This window comes from Hirundo rustica, chromosome 2, assembly GCF_015227805.2.
Source record: "Hirundo rustica isolate bHirRus1 chromosome 2, bHirRus1.pri.v3, whole genome shotgun sequence".
NCBI lineage: Eukaryota > Metazoa > Chordata > Aves > Passeriformes > Hirundinidae > Hirundo > Hirundo rustica.
In genome coordinates, this window is record NC_053451.1 from 35,008,332 (window position 1) to 35,029,112 (window position 20,781).

The 20,781-nt window shown below is 39.7% G+C and overlaps 1 protein-coding gene across 28 annotated transcripts in view; it reads left to right on the forward strand.

The window, feature by feature from the left end:
* DLG2 (discs large MAGUK scaffold protein 2) overlaps positions 1-20,781 on the forward strand; it is a 984,477-nt gene that overhangs the window by 955,685 nt on the left and 8,011 nt on the right. For 23 of the 28 annotated variants that reach the window (XM_040055800.2, XM_040055802.2, XM_040055798.1 and 20 more), the window contains 5 exons: positions 1,136-1,235; positions 14,379-14,429; positions 15,232-15,333; positions 16,197-16,369; positions 17,075-17,184. In XM_040055800.2, the coding sequence (XP_039911734.1) occupies positions 1,136-1,235; positions 14,379-14,429; positions 15,232-15,333; positions 16,197-16,369; positions 17,075-17,184 (536 nt within the window). Of the gene's footprint in view, positions 1-1,135; positions 1,236-2,149; positions 2,196-14,378; positions 14,430-15,231; positions 15,334-16,196; positions 16,370-17,074; positions 17,185-20,781 lie in introns of all 28 variants that reach the window. The other 5 variants (XM_040055799.1, XM_040055813.1, XM_040055822.1 and 2 more) reach the window with 1 other exon arrangement.

Genomic DNA, 20,781 nt, shown 5'->3' on the forward strand with positions numbered 1-20,781 from the left:
TAAATTGTGTTCTGAGACTCTAAAAATATTCCATTGCAGAACTGGAGCCAATTACTGGTTATATTCAATTTGAGCAATGACAAACACATGAGATTGGTCCTTTAAATTATTGAAGAAAGTCTCTGCTCTCTTGGAGGTCATCACTTGCAAAGTCCTGTGTATGTGTTCAGTATAAGAGACACTATAGGTCATTTTCTGACTGACAGCACAGATCACTTCAGACACACTGTCTGCAGCTCTGTGTGCCCTCTAGAAATGTCAGCTTCTTCAATTGACTATGTAGGGACCCTATTTCCTTATTTAGCATCTGAAATAAATGTCCGAAGTAGGCTTATCCTGGTTTTACACAGGATAGCACTCTACGTGCTTGCGAGTGTTTATGAAGTCAATGGTTTTATCATATAATTACCAATTTCTTCTATATTAATTTCTGATTTGAAGAATTACAGCAAAATATGTTGCTCAACATGCAATGAAATACTGCTTATCAGCAGAATTCCATTTCTAAATCACATAGAACTAAAAGTATATCCAGAGAAACCTAATGCATAAAAATATATCTATAAAATAAAACAAGGTTATTTTTTTTCATTATGCCCCAAAAAAGCATTAAAACACACACACAATTAAGAAGTTGTCAATAAAGAAACCAAATAAAATATTATTAAATCAACAGCACCTACCAGTAAAGAATTTTTTCTTTTAATTGACACAGGGCTGAATCCACACACTACAAGCCAATCAAAGGCTTCCACTTTCTACATACAGCCTATTCTTTTCAGACAGTTAATTAATTCTGTGCACAGTCTGCTGTGATTAAAGATGGATGGCTTGATCTCAGAGCATGCTGAACCATCTGCAGCCCTTCGTCCAAACAAGCCAAACACAACATTTTTCAAGTAAGGAGCTGTACATTGTGACTTAAGACCTCTGTAAACAAATTGACCCAGTTGTCAGGAGCCTTGCCTTCAATTTTCAGACTTCACCACGCCTCTGATTCTTTGCAGCCACTTAGTTTGTGCTGATTTGAGTCACTACAGTTCTCTCCACTTTTACAAACTAGTTGTTTTGTCAGCATGAGTGTGACAACAATTAGACGTCCCTGTTTTTGCCCCATGCCTTTTCTCCTTCACAGTCATTCAGTGACAAGCGTAAAAAGAACTTCATCTTTTCACGAAAATTCCCATTCTACAAGAGCAAGGAGCAGAGTGAGCAGGAAACAAGTGATCCAGAACGTAAGTAACTTCTTGGAGACGATGTCACATGCAGCAGCACAACAAATGGGTGACACGCATGATACCAGTATCCCACACATCTAGGCAAATATCTATCATAGGCAGGCAGGAGAGGTATTACTACTGTGACCAATGTATGACTGCAGTTTGGATCCAGCTTCTCCTTCCATCTCTGGAAATACTATTTTCAGAAGAATAAAGCAGTGACCTTAACTTTTGGAAGCGGAAATGTGGCTCCTCAAAGTTGCTATGACACCTGTCATATAAATCCAAAATTGTCTCTCAGAAATATTCCCAGATCAGAATTGGCTCAAAACAAGGCAAACGTTGATTTCTTTGACAATACTGAACTAAATAGTTTTTTAAATATCTCTTCTAAATTTTTTTTTTTTTTTTTTTTTTTTTGCCTTTGACTTTCACCAAGTTGATTTCCATGGGCAGCTTCACTGGAAGTTTAACAATTAAAGGAAGCAACTGTGTTAACAGCTTAAAGAACTAAACTGTATCTTGGAATGTCTACCACCACAAGCATTTATTGCTTGCTTAAATTATATAGGGAACCAACATTATTAAAAATATTTACTAGTTCCAAGCCCAAATATTCACTTTTTTCCCCTTAATAATTCTGTCCTAAATTTATCCAGTGAGGATCATTTCTGAAACTTTATTTATCTGATTGTTCCTTCTCCCTCACAGCTCCAAAAGGCATATTTAACAGTCACTGCCTCTTTCTTTGGCTGAATTTCCATAGAATATGGGTCTAAATTTGTTTCAGAAGGAAAAGGCAGGGATCCAGATTGCTCAATCAACATGGTCAGTCATGGTAGTATCCATTTCAACTCCACTGACTTCTTCCTTCCTCTTCTGCGGTTGTTCTTCCTTTCTCATTGCTCTCTCTGGGGACTTCCGTGCAGGACATCCCCGGATTAGGTGACGACGGTTATGGAACAAAGACTCTGAGTAAGTTCCCAGGAATGGTCACTGTAAACCCTTTTTTGTTTTGTTTTGTTTTGGCTTCTGTTTCTTCTCTGAGGACCCTCCACTCCTAGCATGCACAAGATAGAGTTTTATTTGTTACCCAGCTGTGAATGCATTTACAAATGTTTCAATCGTTCTGTTCTGCATGACGGTATTAAATAACATACAGTGTATCAAGCAGACACTTTCACTTCTTTTGTAATAACACCTTTTGTTTCTGACAGTATATTGTTGTTCTCATCATGGCAGTTCTGTAGAGTAGCATACCTAGAACGCGTTTTGCTGTCTAGACTGTTCTTTTCAGCAACAATCCCTCCCTCTCCATCTAAAGGGAAAGTTTAACATTTTAACATGATCACATTCTGAGGAGATCAATAGAAAATTAGTTTATGCTGTTGCTTCTGCATTTTCAGCTTTTTGCATGGGAGTGTTTGTTACTTTGCTGAATTTTTAGATTAGTATTTATTAATGGAAGAAGACATTTGCAGTCTAGAGAAGATCATGCATTCTCCAAAGCTAATTTTCACCATTAGCAACCTGTTCTCTGTCACATAACCTTAATCAATTTTTTTTTTCTGATGCAGCAGTCCTCTCTCAAGACTTGGCGTTGCAGAATGTAGAACATGTCAGATCATTGCTCAGAAACAAATTTTCTTCCTCAAAATGTGAACCAGAAAAGCTGTATAGAATGAAATATTTGCTGCTGGTTTCTACATACATAGCTATATTAAATTCTGTATCCAGAGCTAAATAATGTAAACAAAATGCCACTTGCATGCATTTGGCTGCGTGTTCCTCGGTTGTTTTTCTTTTCCTTAAGCACCAAGTAATTGGAGCAAAATGTGTATTAATGCTGCATCACTTACTGTTTGTATGTGCTTTTTAATTGCAGGAATGCACATCCATGCACACAGTTATGGAGATTATTCTGTTTCTGACTGAATTGTAGAAGGAACATTTTAATGTTTTAGCTTAATGCCATGCAGTGGCTCACAATTTAAAGATGAAAGCTTTATCTCTCATGCAAGGAAGAATGGTTCTTCAAGACTGGTTTTGTCAGTGATAGACAGCAAGTGTCACTGCCACCTGAATTTTAACCATTCTGTGATCATATAAGTGTCACAGCAGCTCATTAGCAACAAATGCAGATCCTTTCCTGCTAGAGAAAAGTAAAATACTTCAGATCTGATAACTTTGCTGAATATGTGTCCTTACAAGGAGAATTCTCCATAACATCCAACCATTTGAAAATTACCTGAATTCTGCAAATTGATATGGAACAAAGTAGCCCCCATGTATAGGCTGTATTGCCTGTATTAATATTGCACCTAGTTTTAAATTACTGGTACACATCTAGACATTCCCACCCATCCAAATTTTGGTAATTTTCAACTCAGACATGCTTTTTTAATGACAGTTCTTACTGTAAAGGATATTTGATATTTTTAAATAAAGTTGTTCAGGGCCCACTAGCATATATGCTAATGTATAACACATTATTTTGAGATAGCCCCTGTTAACTTGTTACAAAATGTCTGAAACTCATGATGCTGTTTTCTTCAAAATATAAGTTGCATTTTTAAAAGCTTCTTCCTAAAAAGCTTTTAAAGCTTCCTAAAGACAAGATCAAGGTTTTCCATGACTGTTTTTATCAGTTATCATCCCTCCTCATTTCTGCTGCTCCAGTAGCCCCATCATTCCTAATCTATGGACCCTAGATTAGATTAGCCATTAGACTGGTACATGGATGAAAGGAAGCACCTTGCAGAGAATTTTGGCACTGTTCCTGTCTTTCTCATTAACCCAGGGTGCTCCCAGATGTAAAGCCATTATGCCATTGGCTTCTAAATATCTTGGACCAGCTGAAAAGTTTCAACTGCCAAATGATATTTCAGGTGCAAAGTAATCCGCATTTCTACCAAAGAAACTGCTGTTTCATATGGTTCTGCAGACTTCCTGGAGAGCATATAGCATGATCTTACTGTCCGTAAATAGTCTGCTGACTGCAGCTTTGGAACAATAACATTATATGATGTAGATTTCACCTTCCTTTCAAGAATATGACAGTAGAAATCTTGAAGATAGACAATTTCTGGAAAAAAAGCACTTTTTTAAACTTTTTTTACTTTTTTTACTTTTTTTTAATTCTTTTTTTCTTTCTTTCCTTTTTTTCCCCTTTTTGGACAGGGTAGATTAGATACAGTTATAATATTTGATATCAAAATAACTTTCATGTTAATCTGTTAATCACTGTGCACAATCCTTTGGGATAGTGCACTGTGGTTAAAGACAGACACAGGTTAGAAGTTTAGCAGGAATAGTTTCAATGCATTAATGGTGCACATCACTGATAGTGCAGAATATGAGCAGACACTTGTATTTCAAGAAATTGCTCAAGACATCAAGTGAGATCCAAGCTGACCATAATATACATTGAAATGAAGTTATCAGAGATGTCATTTACTGTCTATCACAAAAAGACATGGTTTTTCCATGACACGTATCAGTGGCTACTACATACAGTCTCTTTCTGAAATGCCACAAGAGAGAAGGCTTTCATTTTACCTCTGTAAAGTATCTGAGCATTTTCAGGTGATGTCACTGCACATCTTTTATTTCTGCTCTGCTTAACTACCTTTGCATGACTCTGGCAGTTCTTTTAAGTTTCTGCAGCTCTGTGGTGCTTGGTTATGTTCTTTAATTTGCTGTACTGTTCTTGCAGAACATGTTTCTTCTAATGCCAGCGATAGTGAAAGTAGCTACAGTAAGTTACTGCTTTCATTAGAGTCCTTTTATTTTGCATTGCTTGTTCTGTTTATTTTATTTTGTTCCTCTCCTTGCTACTCTTTTGTTAATGTTAAAAAGATCACTGGAGCAAATGGCTTGGAATTCAAATTCATGACCATGTCTTGAGTACAAAACTATAAAAGAAAGCTGGAAAACTTTATAAGAGAAGGGAGAAAGGTTGTTACTTGTGATGTATTAGGGACGTAAAACTAAACCTGTCATTGGGTAGCCTATGCAAGTCAGTGTTATTTCATTCAGTGACAAAAGTTTATTTCAGTGGGGGTGGGGGGAAGTTTCTTGATGGTCTTTTAAGAGTAAAGTTATTGCGCAGCCATAGTCAAATCTGTAAGAGGCATCCTTTTTACAAGGTCACAATTTTTACTTGCATTTCTGTATGACTGTGTGAATGGCTAAGAAACAGTCCCAGAAATTTTATTTAGTCCTTAGTTATGATGGATTTCCTAATTGATACTGCAGTCTTAAAAAAAGGTAAGAGACCTTCACTGCTTAGGCACTGCCATTGAATGTCACTGATATCATGTAGGTGGAGATCTCAACCCTGCAATCTGATTTGCTTGGATTTACAGACTCCATGTGATCATATAACCACGAGGCAGACTGTATGTTCTGGGTAAAGCCCAGCTCTTAGTAAAGCCCATAAATTTAACCAATATCACTATGTTTTGGAAGTTCTGAAAAGCAGAAAAAAACCCAAGGCATTAAATAAATTACTAGAAATGAAATAAAAGATAGCTAAAATGACAGAGTGCTTGCTATATCACCTGATTGTTTGATTTATTCAAGCCATTTGCTTAACAAATCAAGTTTTCCACCAGTCACTCTGCACTTGTGCTAAGCACCCACATACATTCAGGTAATCAATGGTATCATACCTCATGTTTACTAGTCCAGATATAATGCATAGCAGTTGAGCTCTGTTGACAAACACTGGTTTGTTTCAGCAAAACAACTAATCTTACCCTATTCAGAAATGATAATTCAGTTTTTATTCTCTTGTACTGAAAAGGTTTCCTTGGAAAGCAATTGCCAGAGTCACAAGAGAATAGCAGGCACTCTTGAATTGCCAAGATCCAATTCTGAACTGTTTTATTTTTAATGTGCCCTCTATTTGGGAGGAAAAGCAGATTTTATTTTTTATTATATTTATATTGAGATACAAGATGTTCTTTCCCTCAATTGACTTCACAATCAGAAATTAATCAAAGGGTTACATTTTCAAAAGTTTGCACAAGTCAAATTTCATCCAGGTCTGTACATTTCAGGGAGAGCTCAGGGTGAAGGCCCAGAGGAGAGTCTAGGCTGATGAACTGTCCCAAACAGCAGCCTTAATAGGAGTGCCCAGTTGAAGACAAATATTTGGGGCATGTCCACATGCAAATTTCATCATTAGGCAGGCCAGGTAGCCAGTTCTTCACTTGCTGTGTAATAACTTAAAATAGAAGTGTGTTTTTGAGGTGCAAGAAAGGTAATAGGAACAATTTGGGAAAGTTAGCTGGAACATAGATATTTGGAAGACAAAGTAGTGCTGGAGTGACAACTGCACATGGCAGTCACCCTCCTTCTAGGGTGGCTTCCATCTGCACAAGCTCTGGTCTCACTCCAGCAGCGTCCTGTTGGCTGGATTTTCCCACATATTACTAGCATGTCCAACAACTTCCAACAACAGAACCTGGTGCCCAAAGAGCCTGATTTCATTTGCTAAGGATTCATTGGTGTGTGCTAACATGATATTTGAAGGCATGACCTTGACAAATTAGCAGCTTTGTTTTCCAGATGAAAATTATTGTTTCAGATGACCGTGGTGGCACCTGAAGTCTAACCTGACAGTGTTCAATTTCCACCTGGCCATGGTACATCAGCAGATCTCCTGTGGAGAATTAAAGCCCTCCTCCAGATGATTAGTCTTTAAATCTTCAAAGAGATCTGAGATCTGCTGTGTTGACAGTACGTTCGATTGCACAGCTCATCACAGCAAATGCCCCCTAGAAAAATCATGTGTCAGGAACCAAGGAGAATCAGATGAGAGTGAGAGGCAGGTGGTCAGAGAGTGAAGTCAACAAATTGTGAGAGATGGAGATAAAAGAGATGAGGCCTGTCAAAGGAAGTTCTCTTATCACTACTGTTCTCACTTTGTGGGCTGTTGAGAAAGGATGCTACACTGCAAAAGCTTATCAACATCTCTGTGATGGAAAGAATAATTACCAGACATAGTCCTGGAAGATTTCCTAAAGTATTCCTCACTGCCTCCTGATTTATTTATTCTTAATGAAAAGGAAAAAAAAAAAAAAAAAAATTAGTCCCCAAGGTAACATTCCTGGCAGAAGAAGACAGCATGCAGTTATTACTTCTGCTATTCTTGTTTGAATCTGGGTAGCTGGAAATGGAGCCCATCATCAGCCACTGCCACAGAACCAAGTTTGCATTAACTCTATCTGACCCAGCCATGTTGCAGAGATGTTCCTCAGTGTGATGTAGTGTCACTTTGAGGAGAGTCTGTGTGCTCAAGGTGAGGCACTGCAAGCTATTTTACAAGGACACCATGTGTCTTGAAAACTCATCTAGCCCCCAGTCCGTGCACTGGTGACATGCAGAGGAGGAAAAAAGTAAAGCTGGAAAATTGATGAGGAGTAAATAGAAAACCACTGGAGGAATCAAGGTGTTTGCATGGGGTTGCAAACCTGTCCCTGTGCCCCTTTTCTGTTTCCGCAGAAAATTAGCGGGAAGAAAGGAGTTGCCTGCCCCACTGCTTTTTGAACTGTGGGAAGTTGGGGCAGAGTGGCCGGCTGGAAAGCTGCCCAGGGTAAAAGGATCTGGGAGTGCTGGTCAACAGCAGCTGAACAAGAACCAGCCTGCTGTGCTCAGGTGGCCAAGAAGGCCAATGACATCCTGGCCTGGATCAGCCATGGTGTGGCCAGCAGGAGCAGGACAGTGACCGTCCCCTGTACTCAGCACTGCTGAGGCCACACCTCAAATCCTGTGTTCAGTTCTGGGTCCCTCACTGCAAGAAAGACACTGAGGGGCTGGAGCGTGTCCAGAGAAGGGCAACAGATCTGGGAAAGGGTCTGGAGCACAAAGCTGAGGAGGAGCAGATGAAAAGAGGTTGTAGTGGGGTGGAGTTATTCTCTTCCTCCAAGTAACAAGCAATAGGAAGAAGAAATGCCTTGAGTTGCATCAGGGAAGATTTAGACTAGATAGTAGACAGAATTTCTCCACTGAAAATGTTATCAAGCATTGGAGCAGGCTGGCCATGGACATGGTTAATTCACCATCCCTAAAGGGATTTAAAAGACGTGCTCATCAACGTGCTTTAGTGGGACTTGGCAGAGTTGAACTTGTTTTTTCCAAACTAAATGATTCTGTGTTTCTATGATTCTGTGAAATCAGCAATTGACACTTTGGCCAGAACAAAGAAAATGTGTGAGAGTAAGAAATGACTGGCAAGTGCAGGGTGTTCTCCTGCAGATCTTCTTTATATCCCTATAAAAACAGGCCAGTTGGAGTCCAGAGTCAGGTGTTCTGCATTTTTTCTAGTGGGTCTCTGGCAATTGTTTTAACAGATTTCTCTTTAACTTTTGCTTCTCATGATGAGCATTTAGTGAAAAGTAGCTAGTTTCAAAAATCATTCCTAGAACCATTCCAAACCAGCAATATTGAAGGCTTCTGAGGCTGTCATATGGACAGGGAGGAATAAGGCCAGTTGAATTGTAGCTGGACTTTTTCTAGGAGATGTTCTGATGTGTTTGGGTGGTTTTTAGAAAAATATATTGCTTAAAATGTTGAGTATTTGTCTGAAGTATTGCTTATGTCTCCAGGGTTAAAAAACCAGAAGTCAGATTTTTTTTTTTTATTTCAAAAATATAATTGGAAGTCCTTCCATTTGGTCTCAAGAGAAAATTCTTTGACCACTTCTAAACAACAAGAGTTGCAAAAAGTTGCAAAAAGTAAACCAGATTCCTTCTGCCAGTGCCCTCAACACTTGGTTTATTATGAACAGTAGGGCTGGAGCCAACAGTGGGATATTCTTTCTCCCAGCAGATAACCTTCAGCTTCATTAATTTCAGGGCAAATCACAGACACATTTGAGAGCAGAATCCAACCTTTTATAAATAACAGTATTTTGGGGCCAGGAACAAATGCTGGCTTGATCTTGAAGGGGATGAGTTGCTACACAGCTGCTGCTGAATCACACAGCCATACTCTAATGAAGTCTGTGTTAGTTTATTTGTTCCCATTCTCAGCAGTAAACCCAAGTTTGCAGAGTGGTATATAAAGTCCTGGTCTAGCAGAAAGTTCTTCTTTTTATGGTAAGGACACATACATCCAATTCTGACTTATCCCTGGACCGGTTAATCAAACCATGATTTAAAGATTATTTTGAGCTCTGTAACTTAGAATGTTCTGATTTCTTTTTCAAGACAGGTTTGTAAGGACAGACTTTTTACCATGGACTCATCAGTTTTTATTTTGCGAGACATGATTTTCATAATGGGCATAAATTTCAAGTCTCTCTCCTGCATATGTGTTGTAACACTCTTACACATAGTTCAGTAAAGGTTTTTACAGCTGTCATCAAAATTACACACACACTGTCGCATCTATTTCGTCTACTTGCATAACTGGCTGTGATTGTACCAATTACCTAGAGAGGCAATGCATAACTAAAAGTTAAAAATAAGAAAAAGTGGTAGGAAGAAAAATTCCCTCTGTCAGCAGATCAGCAATTCACTCTTCTAATGAGATTTGAAGATTCGGAACAAAGCTAAAGTAGTCCTGATTATTAAAATAGGTTATTGATTATTAAGGACACTTGCATTGGCTCCACAGAATTGCTGTATTATTCAGGCATACTCAAATTGGCACAAGCACAGAAGTCTCATTTTATACCCACACAGCTATATTGATCTTTGCCCGTAGACAACTTTTCAGTCATAAGTTCATGCTCAGACTACTGATGATCTTTATACATATTGGATTTCCAGCCTTTCATGGCTATCAATATATTTCCAAAAATCTTATGTTCACATAAATAGGGCCCCAGCAAAGGGATTTTGAACCAAATAGAGTCTGGGATATTGTCCAGTGTGGTCTGTGCAAAAGGAAAGAACGAAGAAATTGAGTTTGCCAAGATCTTGCAAATACAGCTCAGGTAATTCATACATTAGCCCAAAACCTAAATGGATGGTGGCAGTAAAATAAGCCTTCTTTGATTTTAGACCAGGTAAGCAACATAATTCAGTCAAGAGCTTGAAAATTAAATTAATTTGGCTCATCTACAAGAATTTCACATGTGTATTCATGGTAACCACCACCATTAGTCAAAAATTTTTAATGATCCCAAAAATGCTCTTTGATTTTTTTAAATCTAGCTGTCTTTACTAGTACTGCTTTTTTCTAAAATTCATCGACTTAGACCTCTCTTCAGATTTTTTCATTCACAGACATTGACAGGATGCCAAAATCTATGGATTTCCACTGGATGAGTTGCTTGATGTGGGAAGGTGTTTGTACATGGTGGCTGCCATGTAGCAGATCACAGCAGCTCTCCTGTGGGTGCAGGTACACCAGAACCTGTGGAAGCCCTGGATGCTCTGGCAAGGCATTAGGAAATGGGGCCTTTTTATGTGTTACATGAAAAATGCCTGGTATGTACCAGGTCTACAGTGAAACGGGTTTTGAGTCTTTCACAAGCTCTCTGCCATCTATTCAGAAACGAAAAACAGAGGCATCGTACTAAATCCATTTCAGAGCTACCCATCTGAAACCCTATAAAATCCCTTAAAAAGATTAAATTATTACTCCTTATGAAATTTATCTGGCTGGACAGGACCTCGCTGCCCAGTTTATAGAGGTTATGAATTATAACAAACTCCAGGTTATTCTTCTATTCCCAAGCATGAGAAAACACCAACAGGCAAACCAAGAGCAAAGGGAAGCAGGGAGTGGTTCTGAGGAAGTGAAAGTTCTCCAGTAATTTTACCCATAAGTATATTACATTTAGGAAACTTTTCCCTTTTTTTGTCTTCTGTTTCTTATTTTATTTATTTTCTTCTCTTTTTGACTTGATGGGATTTTCGGAAGAATGGGGGAACGTACCAACATCCTACAGCAGGGGTTTTTCTATTTTTTTGTCTTTTTGTTTTATCTTTTAAATGTCACAAAATTTTCCAGATCAATACAGCTAACCTGTGCTAATTAAGCTGTTTATGTGAGTTTTAAATGAGGCTTAGGCAAATGATAAGAGCCTGTGTCCTGATGGATTTCACACTGTCTTATATCTCAAAGCCATCACAAGGTTATAGCAATCTGATTATTGATTGACTCTACAGCTCTTCATTATACTTAATACTTTATGGACTACTTCAAAACCATGCTGTACTGACCGAGTGGAGATCATTAAAGAGTACATTCTGGTATAGTTAACAAGCAAAACAGCCTCGGAGGACCTACAGGATTTTATCTGGACAGTATATGGCGGGATTTTATTCACTTAGAAATTTAAGCTTCCTTAGTCCTTTTTCCAGAAAAGAAAAGCAGTAGAAATGGTGCAGCTTTTCCCCACAGTCACACTGCCATGTGGAGTCTGGAAACGATCCTTACCTCGGGATGATATCTGTCTTTAAGTTCTTACATATAAAAGCCAGCCTCAAAGGTTCTCCTTACTTACTGCAACCCTTTCCAGTGGCTTAAACTTCAGCACAATTTGAGTGGGCTAGAGAATTTTTCTTTGCCTTCAGCCTGGCTGCAGATTCACGAGACATCTGTAAAACAGACTTAATTTTCTCCATAGCCCATACCCTACTGCAAGCGTGGATGTACCAAAAGCTTTAGCATGGGGACATGTCTGCCAGAGACTGGGCAAAAAAGAAAGTAAAATCTGTGCTAGTTTATAAATCTGTGTCAAAGCCAAGCATTAGTCCACAGGAAGAAAGAAAAAAAAAAAAAAAAAACACACCAATAGTTTCAAAGTTGTTGTCTGTTTGCCTCCAATTGCTATTGACACTATCACACCTATGAGATTCTGCTGTTTAGCTGCAGATGCCTGCATCTGGCCTTGCTGTTCAAATGCTGTTAGGAGACAATGGAGACAAACACATCTTTCTGACTTCTTCTCTCCTCACAAAGTAGACATGTAAATTAGTCAGATGACTCATGTCTTAGAATAAGCACTTGCTTATTTGTAAGCAGCCATTGGCACCAAAGGGTATCTGGGGGCTAGCTTAGACATAGGCACTCGAGCCTCAGGTTTCTGAAATTAGTGAAATGAAACTTCTGCTGTGGATCTGTTTGCTATTGAAACAAATATTTTCAAGTTTAAGATGGTATTTGTACAAACAGGCTCCCCTCCATTTGGTTGGTATGTGATGGCTTCGTTGGCCATCCCAAAATTGACTTATTCAGGCTGTTGAAAAATATAGACTTGTCTCCTGTGGGGTAGAGGACAGACAGTGCAGGACCATCCTTGTCCAGCCTGGGGAGTGGATTTTTTCATCTCCAGAGATATGAGACTTCCTGAGTTCTACATCATCCCTAAAATTTACTGAGAACCTTAGGAGAAACCCATACATGTGATGCATAAAACCTAGTGTAACAATAACTCTAGGTTTCCAACTTTGCAAACTTTTTGGGGAAAAAAAAAAAAAAAATTACAATATCAAACATTCGCAAACAGAAAAGAGAATCCCTTGTCCCTACTCCTTATATTTTATGTGAGGCCTTGTCCTCAAATGCTGTCTAATCTCTTCCTTTTATTAAAAATTATCTTCTTTCCTTTGCTGCTTCAGCGCCATTGCTAGGCAGGAGTTGGTCCTGTCAGTTCTCCCTCTCTCCTAGCACATCAGTAGAGTTTTTTATTTGCTGTTTCTGTCACTGTCAATAATTACATTATTTTTACTTGAAGAGCTCTCTTACACATTTATCACTGCTGTCCAGATACTATATCACACATTAAAAGATCTACCAACATAGCAGATTCATGGCGTGAGAGTCAGTTTAAGATTTAACCACATTTTTTTTTACCTTCTTGGGAGTTAAGCATTGCATCCAAAACAAAGTTTGTTAACCCTCAAGGGCAACTCACACACTGCTTCTGGGTGAGGCGTATCCTCCTGTAAATCCTATATGTATTTCCATCAGGCAAGGCAGCACTCCTCCCCTGTATGTCCACATTTTTGTTTGGCAGGAGCCCACCAGAATAATATAACACAGGCTCACAAGCACACAGACAGATGAAACTAAGGCAGCCCTGTCTATTTTATAAAGCACTGGTATGCCTTACAATACTCTTTCTTCTGTAGTATCCAAATTAGTTAAAGAATCCCACCCATGGATCTTCTCAGAGACAAACCCTGTACTGAGCAAAAATAAAGTCGTCATTACAAACTTTGCTAATTTGTATTTAGAACCTGCCAGAGCTCTCATGTGGTACCAAGTATGTGACAGTGACCCAGAAAAAGAAATGAGCAGGAAGTATTCATGCTTTAGGAGAAGAATCCTCCTCCCTGTCCTCTTGCCTTCCCTTGGAAGGGAGGACAGCAATGCATCAAGACTGCACAACTGCAGTCTGTCCCAAGTCAAGGTCCATATAGTGCCACTTGTTTCTCACGGTGAATTTCTCTGGTTTAGTCCCCTAAATATCACCCTGAGGAAACAGCACTATCCTAAAAGGGCAGAGGAAGGACAAATGTATAAAATACAATACTGTGAGACCTTTGCTGAAGATATTCAAAACCTGCCTAGGCATGCTCCTGTACAACCTGTTCTAGGAGCTTTAGCAGAGGGAAATTTGACTAGATGGTCTTCAGACATTGGAAGTCCCTTTTAGCCCCAACCATTCTGTGAGTCTGTGATTTGTGTTCAGGGAAAGGATAAGGATCAAAAGTAGGTCATACCTAGATGTTAGGCTGTGAATGTCCTAGACTATGGAAGCTATGCACTGAAAGACAATCAACCAATATATATATATATTCTATACATGGAAATTGTTCTGTCTAGGTAACCTGTTGATTTACTCTGCAGCGACATGTTAGGGCCTTAATAATAGTATAAGCATTGCATCTTAAATTGCTGCACTATCCTTGTAAACAACCTTGTATCAAACCACAAATAAAAGCATGTTGCCTATCAGTAAAAAAGCCCAATATCAGTAAATAGAATTAAAATAGATGGATGGGGAGGGCAGGGAAGGAAAAAACTGAATCCATACCTGGAACTTATGATGGACTTTGGAATGGTTCAGGTGAGAGGCTTATCGAGAGAGGTGTTGAACCTGTTCTGTCTCTATGTGAACCATTTTATCAGACTTAAGTACCTGACATTTTGCTCATCAGCTTCAATCTCTTTTCTTTCTTCTCTCATCAGGAGGCCAAGAGGACTGCATCCTTTCTTATGAACCTGTCACAAGACAGGAAAGTAAGTTTCATCTTTTCTATCACTCTTCCTTATGTTTTTCATTTCAGAGTTTGGGGGCCAGCAGAGTGGTAAGCCTTGCTCTGCCAGTCCCAGATTCACTATGGCTTCCTTTTCTTGGACACTCAGTCTATTTTAATATGAAAAAGAAACCTAATGTTACAGTATTCCTTGGAAGCCACCACTCCTTAACATTCCCAGGACTCATCTCCCCAGCACGTTCTCATGGACTTTACTAGTCCACCAGAAAATTAATCAGTCTACAAAATATTGATGTAGATTTTCTGGATTTACTGCAATGCTGTTACATGGAAAGCCTTTATTATTTTGTTTTTCCTGTGATATGTGCCATTGTCCAGGGTAGACAAACATATGGAAAAGTAACTTAAAATGGGAACACATCCACCTGGTTTAACGGGGGATGCAGTCGTATAGCTCGAGGTGAAAAAAAGGCTACAATAGCCTTTCCATACCTCATGGAAGAGTCCATCTGCAAGCATTTGGGAGTGGCCTTGTTAAGCAATAGCAAATATATCTATGCTTCTACATAGTCCATTGACTTGTGCATGGACCATCACAGAGTTCTGCAGTGGTACTCATTCCATTTCCTTTTTTCATGTCAATAAATAAAATATTCATCAATAAAATGTGCACCTAAGTTTTCACTTCATACGTAAAGACAACAAATCTGGTTGGTAACATTTGGGTGCATTTATTTATGATTTATGATTTAATTTTTTATTATTTTTAATTTTTATTATTGTGGGAAAGATCATCAAAATGTGCCTTTCTTTTTGTTTCTCAGTTAATTACACCAGGCCGGTTATTATTCTGGGTCCTATGAAAGATCGGATCAACGATGATTTGATATCTGAGTTCCCTGATAAGTTTGGGTCATGTGTACCACGTAAGTATGATTTACTCCTAGTTCTGCAGATGAGTGAATGGTATCCCTTGGTGCTACACATTAAGTAAATTTCTGTGAAAGCAGCCTCCATGAACTATGCATAGCTGTGTTTCTCAAAAGTCATTTTTTCATCAGACAAAAAAGGGGAAAAGAACAAATAAATACGAAAAAAATTAAAAATGTTGTGAACATCTGGAAAAAAATTCTGAAAAGTTTGAAATTCTGTTCAAATGTAAAATGTTTCAACTCAATTGCACAGCGTCCACCAGTAAATATACAGAATAATCTGTGATCTGTGTGAGATACAGACTGTTGAATCAGGAAGCAATGTTAGATGTTGAATTAAACAGATTATTTGTATCTTGGACCATTAGAGCTTGCTGTTTATTTGAGGGCCTAATTGCAGTTGTACTTCATTTTAACTGGTTGTCTCTGGCAATACTCTTAACTTAAAATTACTAGAGATGAGAACAGAATCAGGCTTAAAAATAAGGCTAAATTGAGTTGATGAGATCACAATTCATTTTATCACTGTAATAACATGAAATTGAAAATAGGAAATGCATTTTATATTTGAGGTTTGCGTGTGATTCTACTGAAGAAAGTGGAATTCTGGTAAACCCTAATTTTATTTTAGCCTTTATTGATTGGAAGTAAACATCAGAAGGTATTACTACAAAAAGACAGCTTTATTGCCATAGCTCCGTTGAAAACAATATGTAGTAGCCAAAGATCTCCTCTCAGATGTGAAGTGCCCTCACTTAGAGCAGACCCAGCATTGCCCACTGAGCAAACCATGGCTGCATTTTTCACACTAAATGTTCTTGCAGACTTCTTGATCTTCTTTCTCTTGTTTCATGCAGATACCACACGGCCAAAGCGTGACTATGAAGTGGATGGGAGAGATTATCATTTTGTCATTTCAAGAGAACAAATGGAAAAAGATATCCAAGAGCACAAATTTATAGAAGCTGGGCAGTACAATGATAATTTGTATGGAACTAGTGTCCAGTCTGTAAGATTTGTGGCAGAAAGGGTAGGTTTACAGTAGTTTTATAGCCAGTGCAACATGATCTGCTTTGTTTCCACATTGTGTCTCAGACATGATTCTCTACCAAAAATATAAAATAGCTGCTAAATAGCATCCTAATATTTATATGCTTTACAATGAATCCACAAGTGGAGTCTGTGATTTTGAATGACATCATTCTTGGCGCTGTCTGTACTTGGAGGTAGTGCCATGGATTCAGGATTCTAACACAGTTCCCCAAGTACTCCTCAAAATCAGCCTCTAGTCTTCCCTCTGTAAGACAGGTAGATAAACTAAATCACTTTCACAAAGGCAAAAGAATGAACAATAGAAATATTAAATTATTTGCCTCAAGTGATGCAGGGAGTCTTTGACATAAACAAGAACTGAATTAATCACTAAGAACGTGGACATCCTACTGCTTTTATGAACAGATTTTCCTCATCTCAGGAAAGTCCTCCTGACCCTGCAGATTTCATCCCAGTAAAAAAAGTTTGTTCCTGTACCACCAGTGTATATTTCTACTGGCACTAAAGCAAAGGAAAGGAAAGAACATCGCGTAGTGGAGCGCATGCCCTAGGCTCCCCTTTCCCTGGTGTTCAAGTAATGGCCCCCCTTCCAGGGCACTGCATTGCAGATTTGCTTCCTATCTTTTGGCTGATCTGCAGCAAAGTCTGCAAAAATAAACACATGCTCATCTGTTTCCAACAGGGCAAGCACTGTATACTTGATGTGTCAGGAAATGCTATCAAACGACTACAAGTTGCACAACTCTATCCCATTGCTATCTTCATTAAGCCCAAATCATGGGAGCCTCTGATGTAAGTATAAACTTCTTCAAGCTTTTTTTTTTTTGGGGGGGGGGGGTACAGCCTCAAATGGCACCACACAGCTCTTGAGGCTACATTTTACTTTTTGTCTAAAATTAGTAATAAGGAGATGAAGTAGGAAGAGTGCCCTCAGAGACTCTCATCCACTGTATCCTGGTATCTCAAAGAACTTTGAACCTTTCAGACTGGCACACGTAGGGTTATGTGCTGGACTTCCTACCAGCGCTTGGTGTATTTGCTCCAACCTGTGCAACAAGTTCACCAGGAATTCACTCACACAGCTTGGCTTGTCCCATGCATCCTCAGATGCTCTTGGGGCTTAGAGTCTAGCCAGGAGCACAAACCAGAGTTTGTGTCAGACTTGAGGTGTGTTCCTCTTCACCAGCCCTTCAGCTACCTGCAGGTCTATAAGGGGATAGGCAAGGAGCCATGGGACTGGATAAGGGCAAACATAACACTTAGAAGAATGAAAGAGAGGGCACAACATCCATGCTGCCAAGGCTGTCCAAGGTGGCACATACAGTGGGGGATAAGATCAAAACTCAATGTAAGATCAAAGTAAATGAAGTAAAATTAAGTAAAATGAAATTCAGCACAGACAAAGGAGAGAAAATGAAATGCATGAGTACAAGCAGGGAATAATTTAGCGATAGCACTGCAGAAAAGCATCTGGCATTTGGGTGGATCACAGAGAAATTCGAATGGATGGGTAATGTGGTTGCGAAAAAAAAGGAAATTGCCACTATGGGCTGTATTCGTATCAGTGTTGTTTAAGGACACAATAGACTGCTATTTTGTTTTACTGGGTATGGATGAGGCCTCAGCTGGAGTGCTGGCCTGATTCTGGTTTCCACTCTGCTGGTGGAGGAGGAGAAGGAATTATCCAGTGTCACAGAGGAGAAAATATGGAATCGATATTCATCCTGAGTTAAAACTCAGGATAAAATACATGGTTATCAAGTTGTTTTCCATGTACACTTACAGTTATGCTTAACTTGCTGTGGTGAGGGTGAAATTTTGAACTCCGCCAATTCTCTTCAATATTTTTGCTAACAACATGGATGAGGGTATTGAATCTTTCATTAGTAAATTTGGAGATGACACTAAGCTGGGGGCGTGTGTTGATCTGTTGGAAGGTAGGATGGCTCTGCAGAGAGACCTGGAACGGAAGGCTGGACGGGCAGGGTCTAACAAGATGAAGTTTGATAAGTCCAAGTGCCGAGTCCTGCTCTTTGGCCACAATAACCCCCTGCAGCGTTATAGGCTGGGGACAGTGTGGCTGGACAGTGCCCAGGAGGAAAGGGACCTGGGGGCACTGGTGACAGCAGCTGAACATGAGCCAGCAGTGTGCCCAGGTGGCCAAGAGGGCCAATGGCACCTGGCCTGGATCAGGAATGGTGTGGCCAGCAGGAGCAGGGAGGTCATTCCTCCCCTGTACTCGGCACTGGTGAGGCCACACCTTGGGTGCTGTGTCCAGTTCTGGCCCCTCAGTTTGGGAAGGACGTTGAGATGCTTGAGCACGTCCAGAGGAGGGCAACGAGGCTGGTGAGGGGCTTGGAGCACAAACCCTGTGAGGAACAACTGAGGGAGCTGGGGTTGTTTAGCCTGGAGAAAAGGAGACTCAGAGGTGACCTTATCACTCTCTACAACTTCCTGAAGGGTGGCTGTGGTCAGCTGGGGGTTGGTCTCTTTCTCCAGGCAGCAACTGACAGAATGAGAAGCTGTGCCAAGGGAAATATAGGTTGGATATTAGGAAAAAGTTTTTTACAAAAAGAGTGATAAAGTACTGGAATGGCTTGCCTGGGGAGGTGGTGGAGTCGCCATCCCTGGATGTGTTTAAAAAAGACTGGATGTGGCACTCGGTGCCATGGTTTAGTTGAGGTTGGACTCAATAATCTTGAAGGTCTCTTCCAACCTAGTGATTCTGTGATTCCACTCCCCCAGGGCTCTTCAAATGCCAGGTAGTGCCATAGGTGTGCGTTTGACAGCTAAAATGTTGGCACTCCCCCTCCTGTGACAGATGCATGTCTGGTGATAGTAACAGTGTGCCTGCAGCCACTGGTCACAGAGCCAGAGAATGCCAACCTGATCCATCCCTGCAATATGCATTCTCCTTGGCCCTGCCTTTGCCAATGAGCTCGCTGTATGTCCAGCCACATTACAAGGAAGGATGCACAATATCTGGCAGTTGCACAGCACTATCCTGCTTTCCTGACTTTTCTTCCAGCCCCACAATTCAATAACATTCTGATTTTGTTGCTGTGGAGAAGGGAAGGTTTTCCCATTCATAAAACATTTCTATTATTTGTTTAATGCTGGCATTGCCTCTGGAGCGATTAAAAAACAAAGTAAATAAAAGTGGCCCTTACTCTGAAAAATATGTCAGGCAGAACCAGAAAAGTGGCAATAATATAAAGGCTTTATTGATTTGATGTTAGAACAGCAAATCCTTGAATAGACTGAATGCTGTTATGAGGATGCAAAATATTATGACAATGATTCTGTTATTAAACCAAAGCAATGCTAATACTTCACTTAGGGCAATAAAACAAGTGGGCTGTTCAAGAAATGCCTGGACTCGGCACTCAGTACTATGATTTAGTTAACAAGGTGGTGATCAGTCAAAGGTTGGACTTGACGATCTTGGAAGTCTTTTCCAAATTAACGATTCTGTGATTCAGTCTTTTTTTAGGTATGTAACAACTGCAACACAAAAAAATTATAGGTTTATCTGTCATAACTATTACTCCTATGACAAATGAGTTGAAAGCTACTTCAATTGCAAAGTCAAAACACAAAAGACAAAAAATTTCTAATCACAAGATGCAGAGAAACAAAGACAAAAGATTTATCTTTCATCAAAATTAGCACATAAAGTTGTAGTCTCATTTATGCATGTGCTCATTTGCACCCATCTGAAGTAGAGGTAAGAAGAGTGAAGGGAGCATGAATCAAGTCTGCACCTACACTTGAAAGAACACATGGTCATTGCTGTAAACAAACTGCTCCATCACCTCTCCTTCCCTCCTTCCCTCTCTCCCTCCCTCCCTCCCTCCCTCCCTCCATTCCTCTCTTCCCACTCCTACATGACTCCACCTGGTTTACTCCCAGAGGCTTGCTTGTTCGTACCCTTCAGTCACCCTCTCTCTCTAGAGGAATGAGGACAGTGGTGAGATCATAGGGATGAGAAATGGAAGTAAGAAAGAACCAGCCTGGGTGAGCTTTTCGCTGGGAGAGGAAGAGAACCCTGGAAAATATGCACTGTATCTTGAATTCACTAGCTATGCAGGTCCCAGGCTAAGAAATAAGAAATAGAAGGGATGACAGTATGACAGCACTTTAATTTCATAATGAAAAATGGATATCATGGTCCTCCCCCTCCCCCATCCTCTCGTCTAAGGGCACAGAATGAGCAGAGTCAGGAATAGAACTACCACCGTTTTACATCCCAGGCAAATCTACAACCTGAAAGTATAATGCAAATTTCTACCTGTTTCGAAGTACTTCCTAATTTGAACACTTGTTTATATTTTTTTTTTGTATTATCTTTTCTGCCATTCAAAGATCTTGAAGAAGGGAAGACCTCTC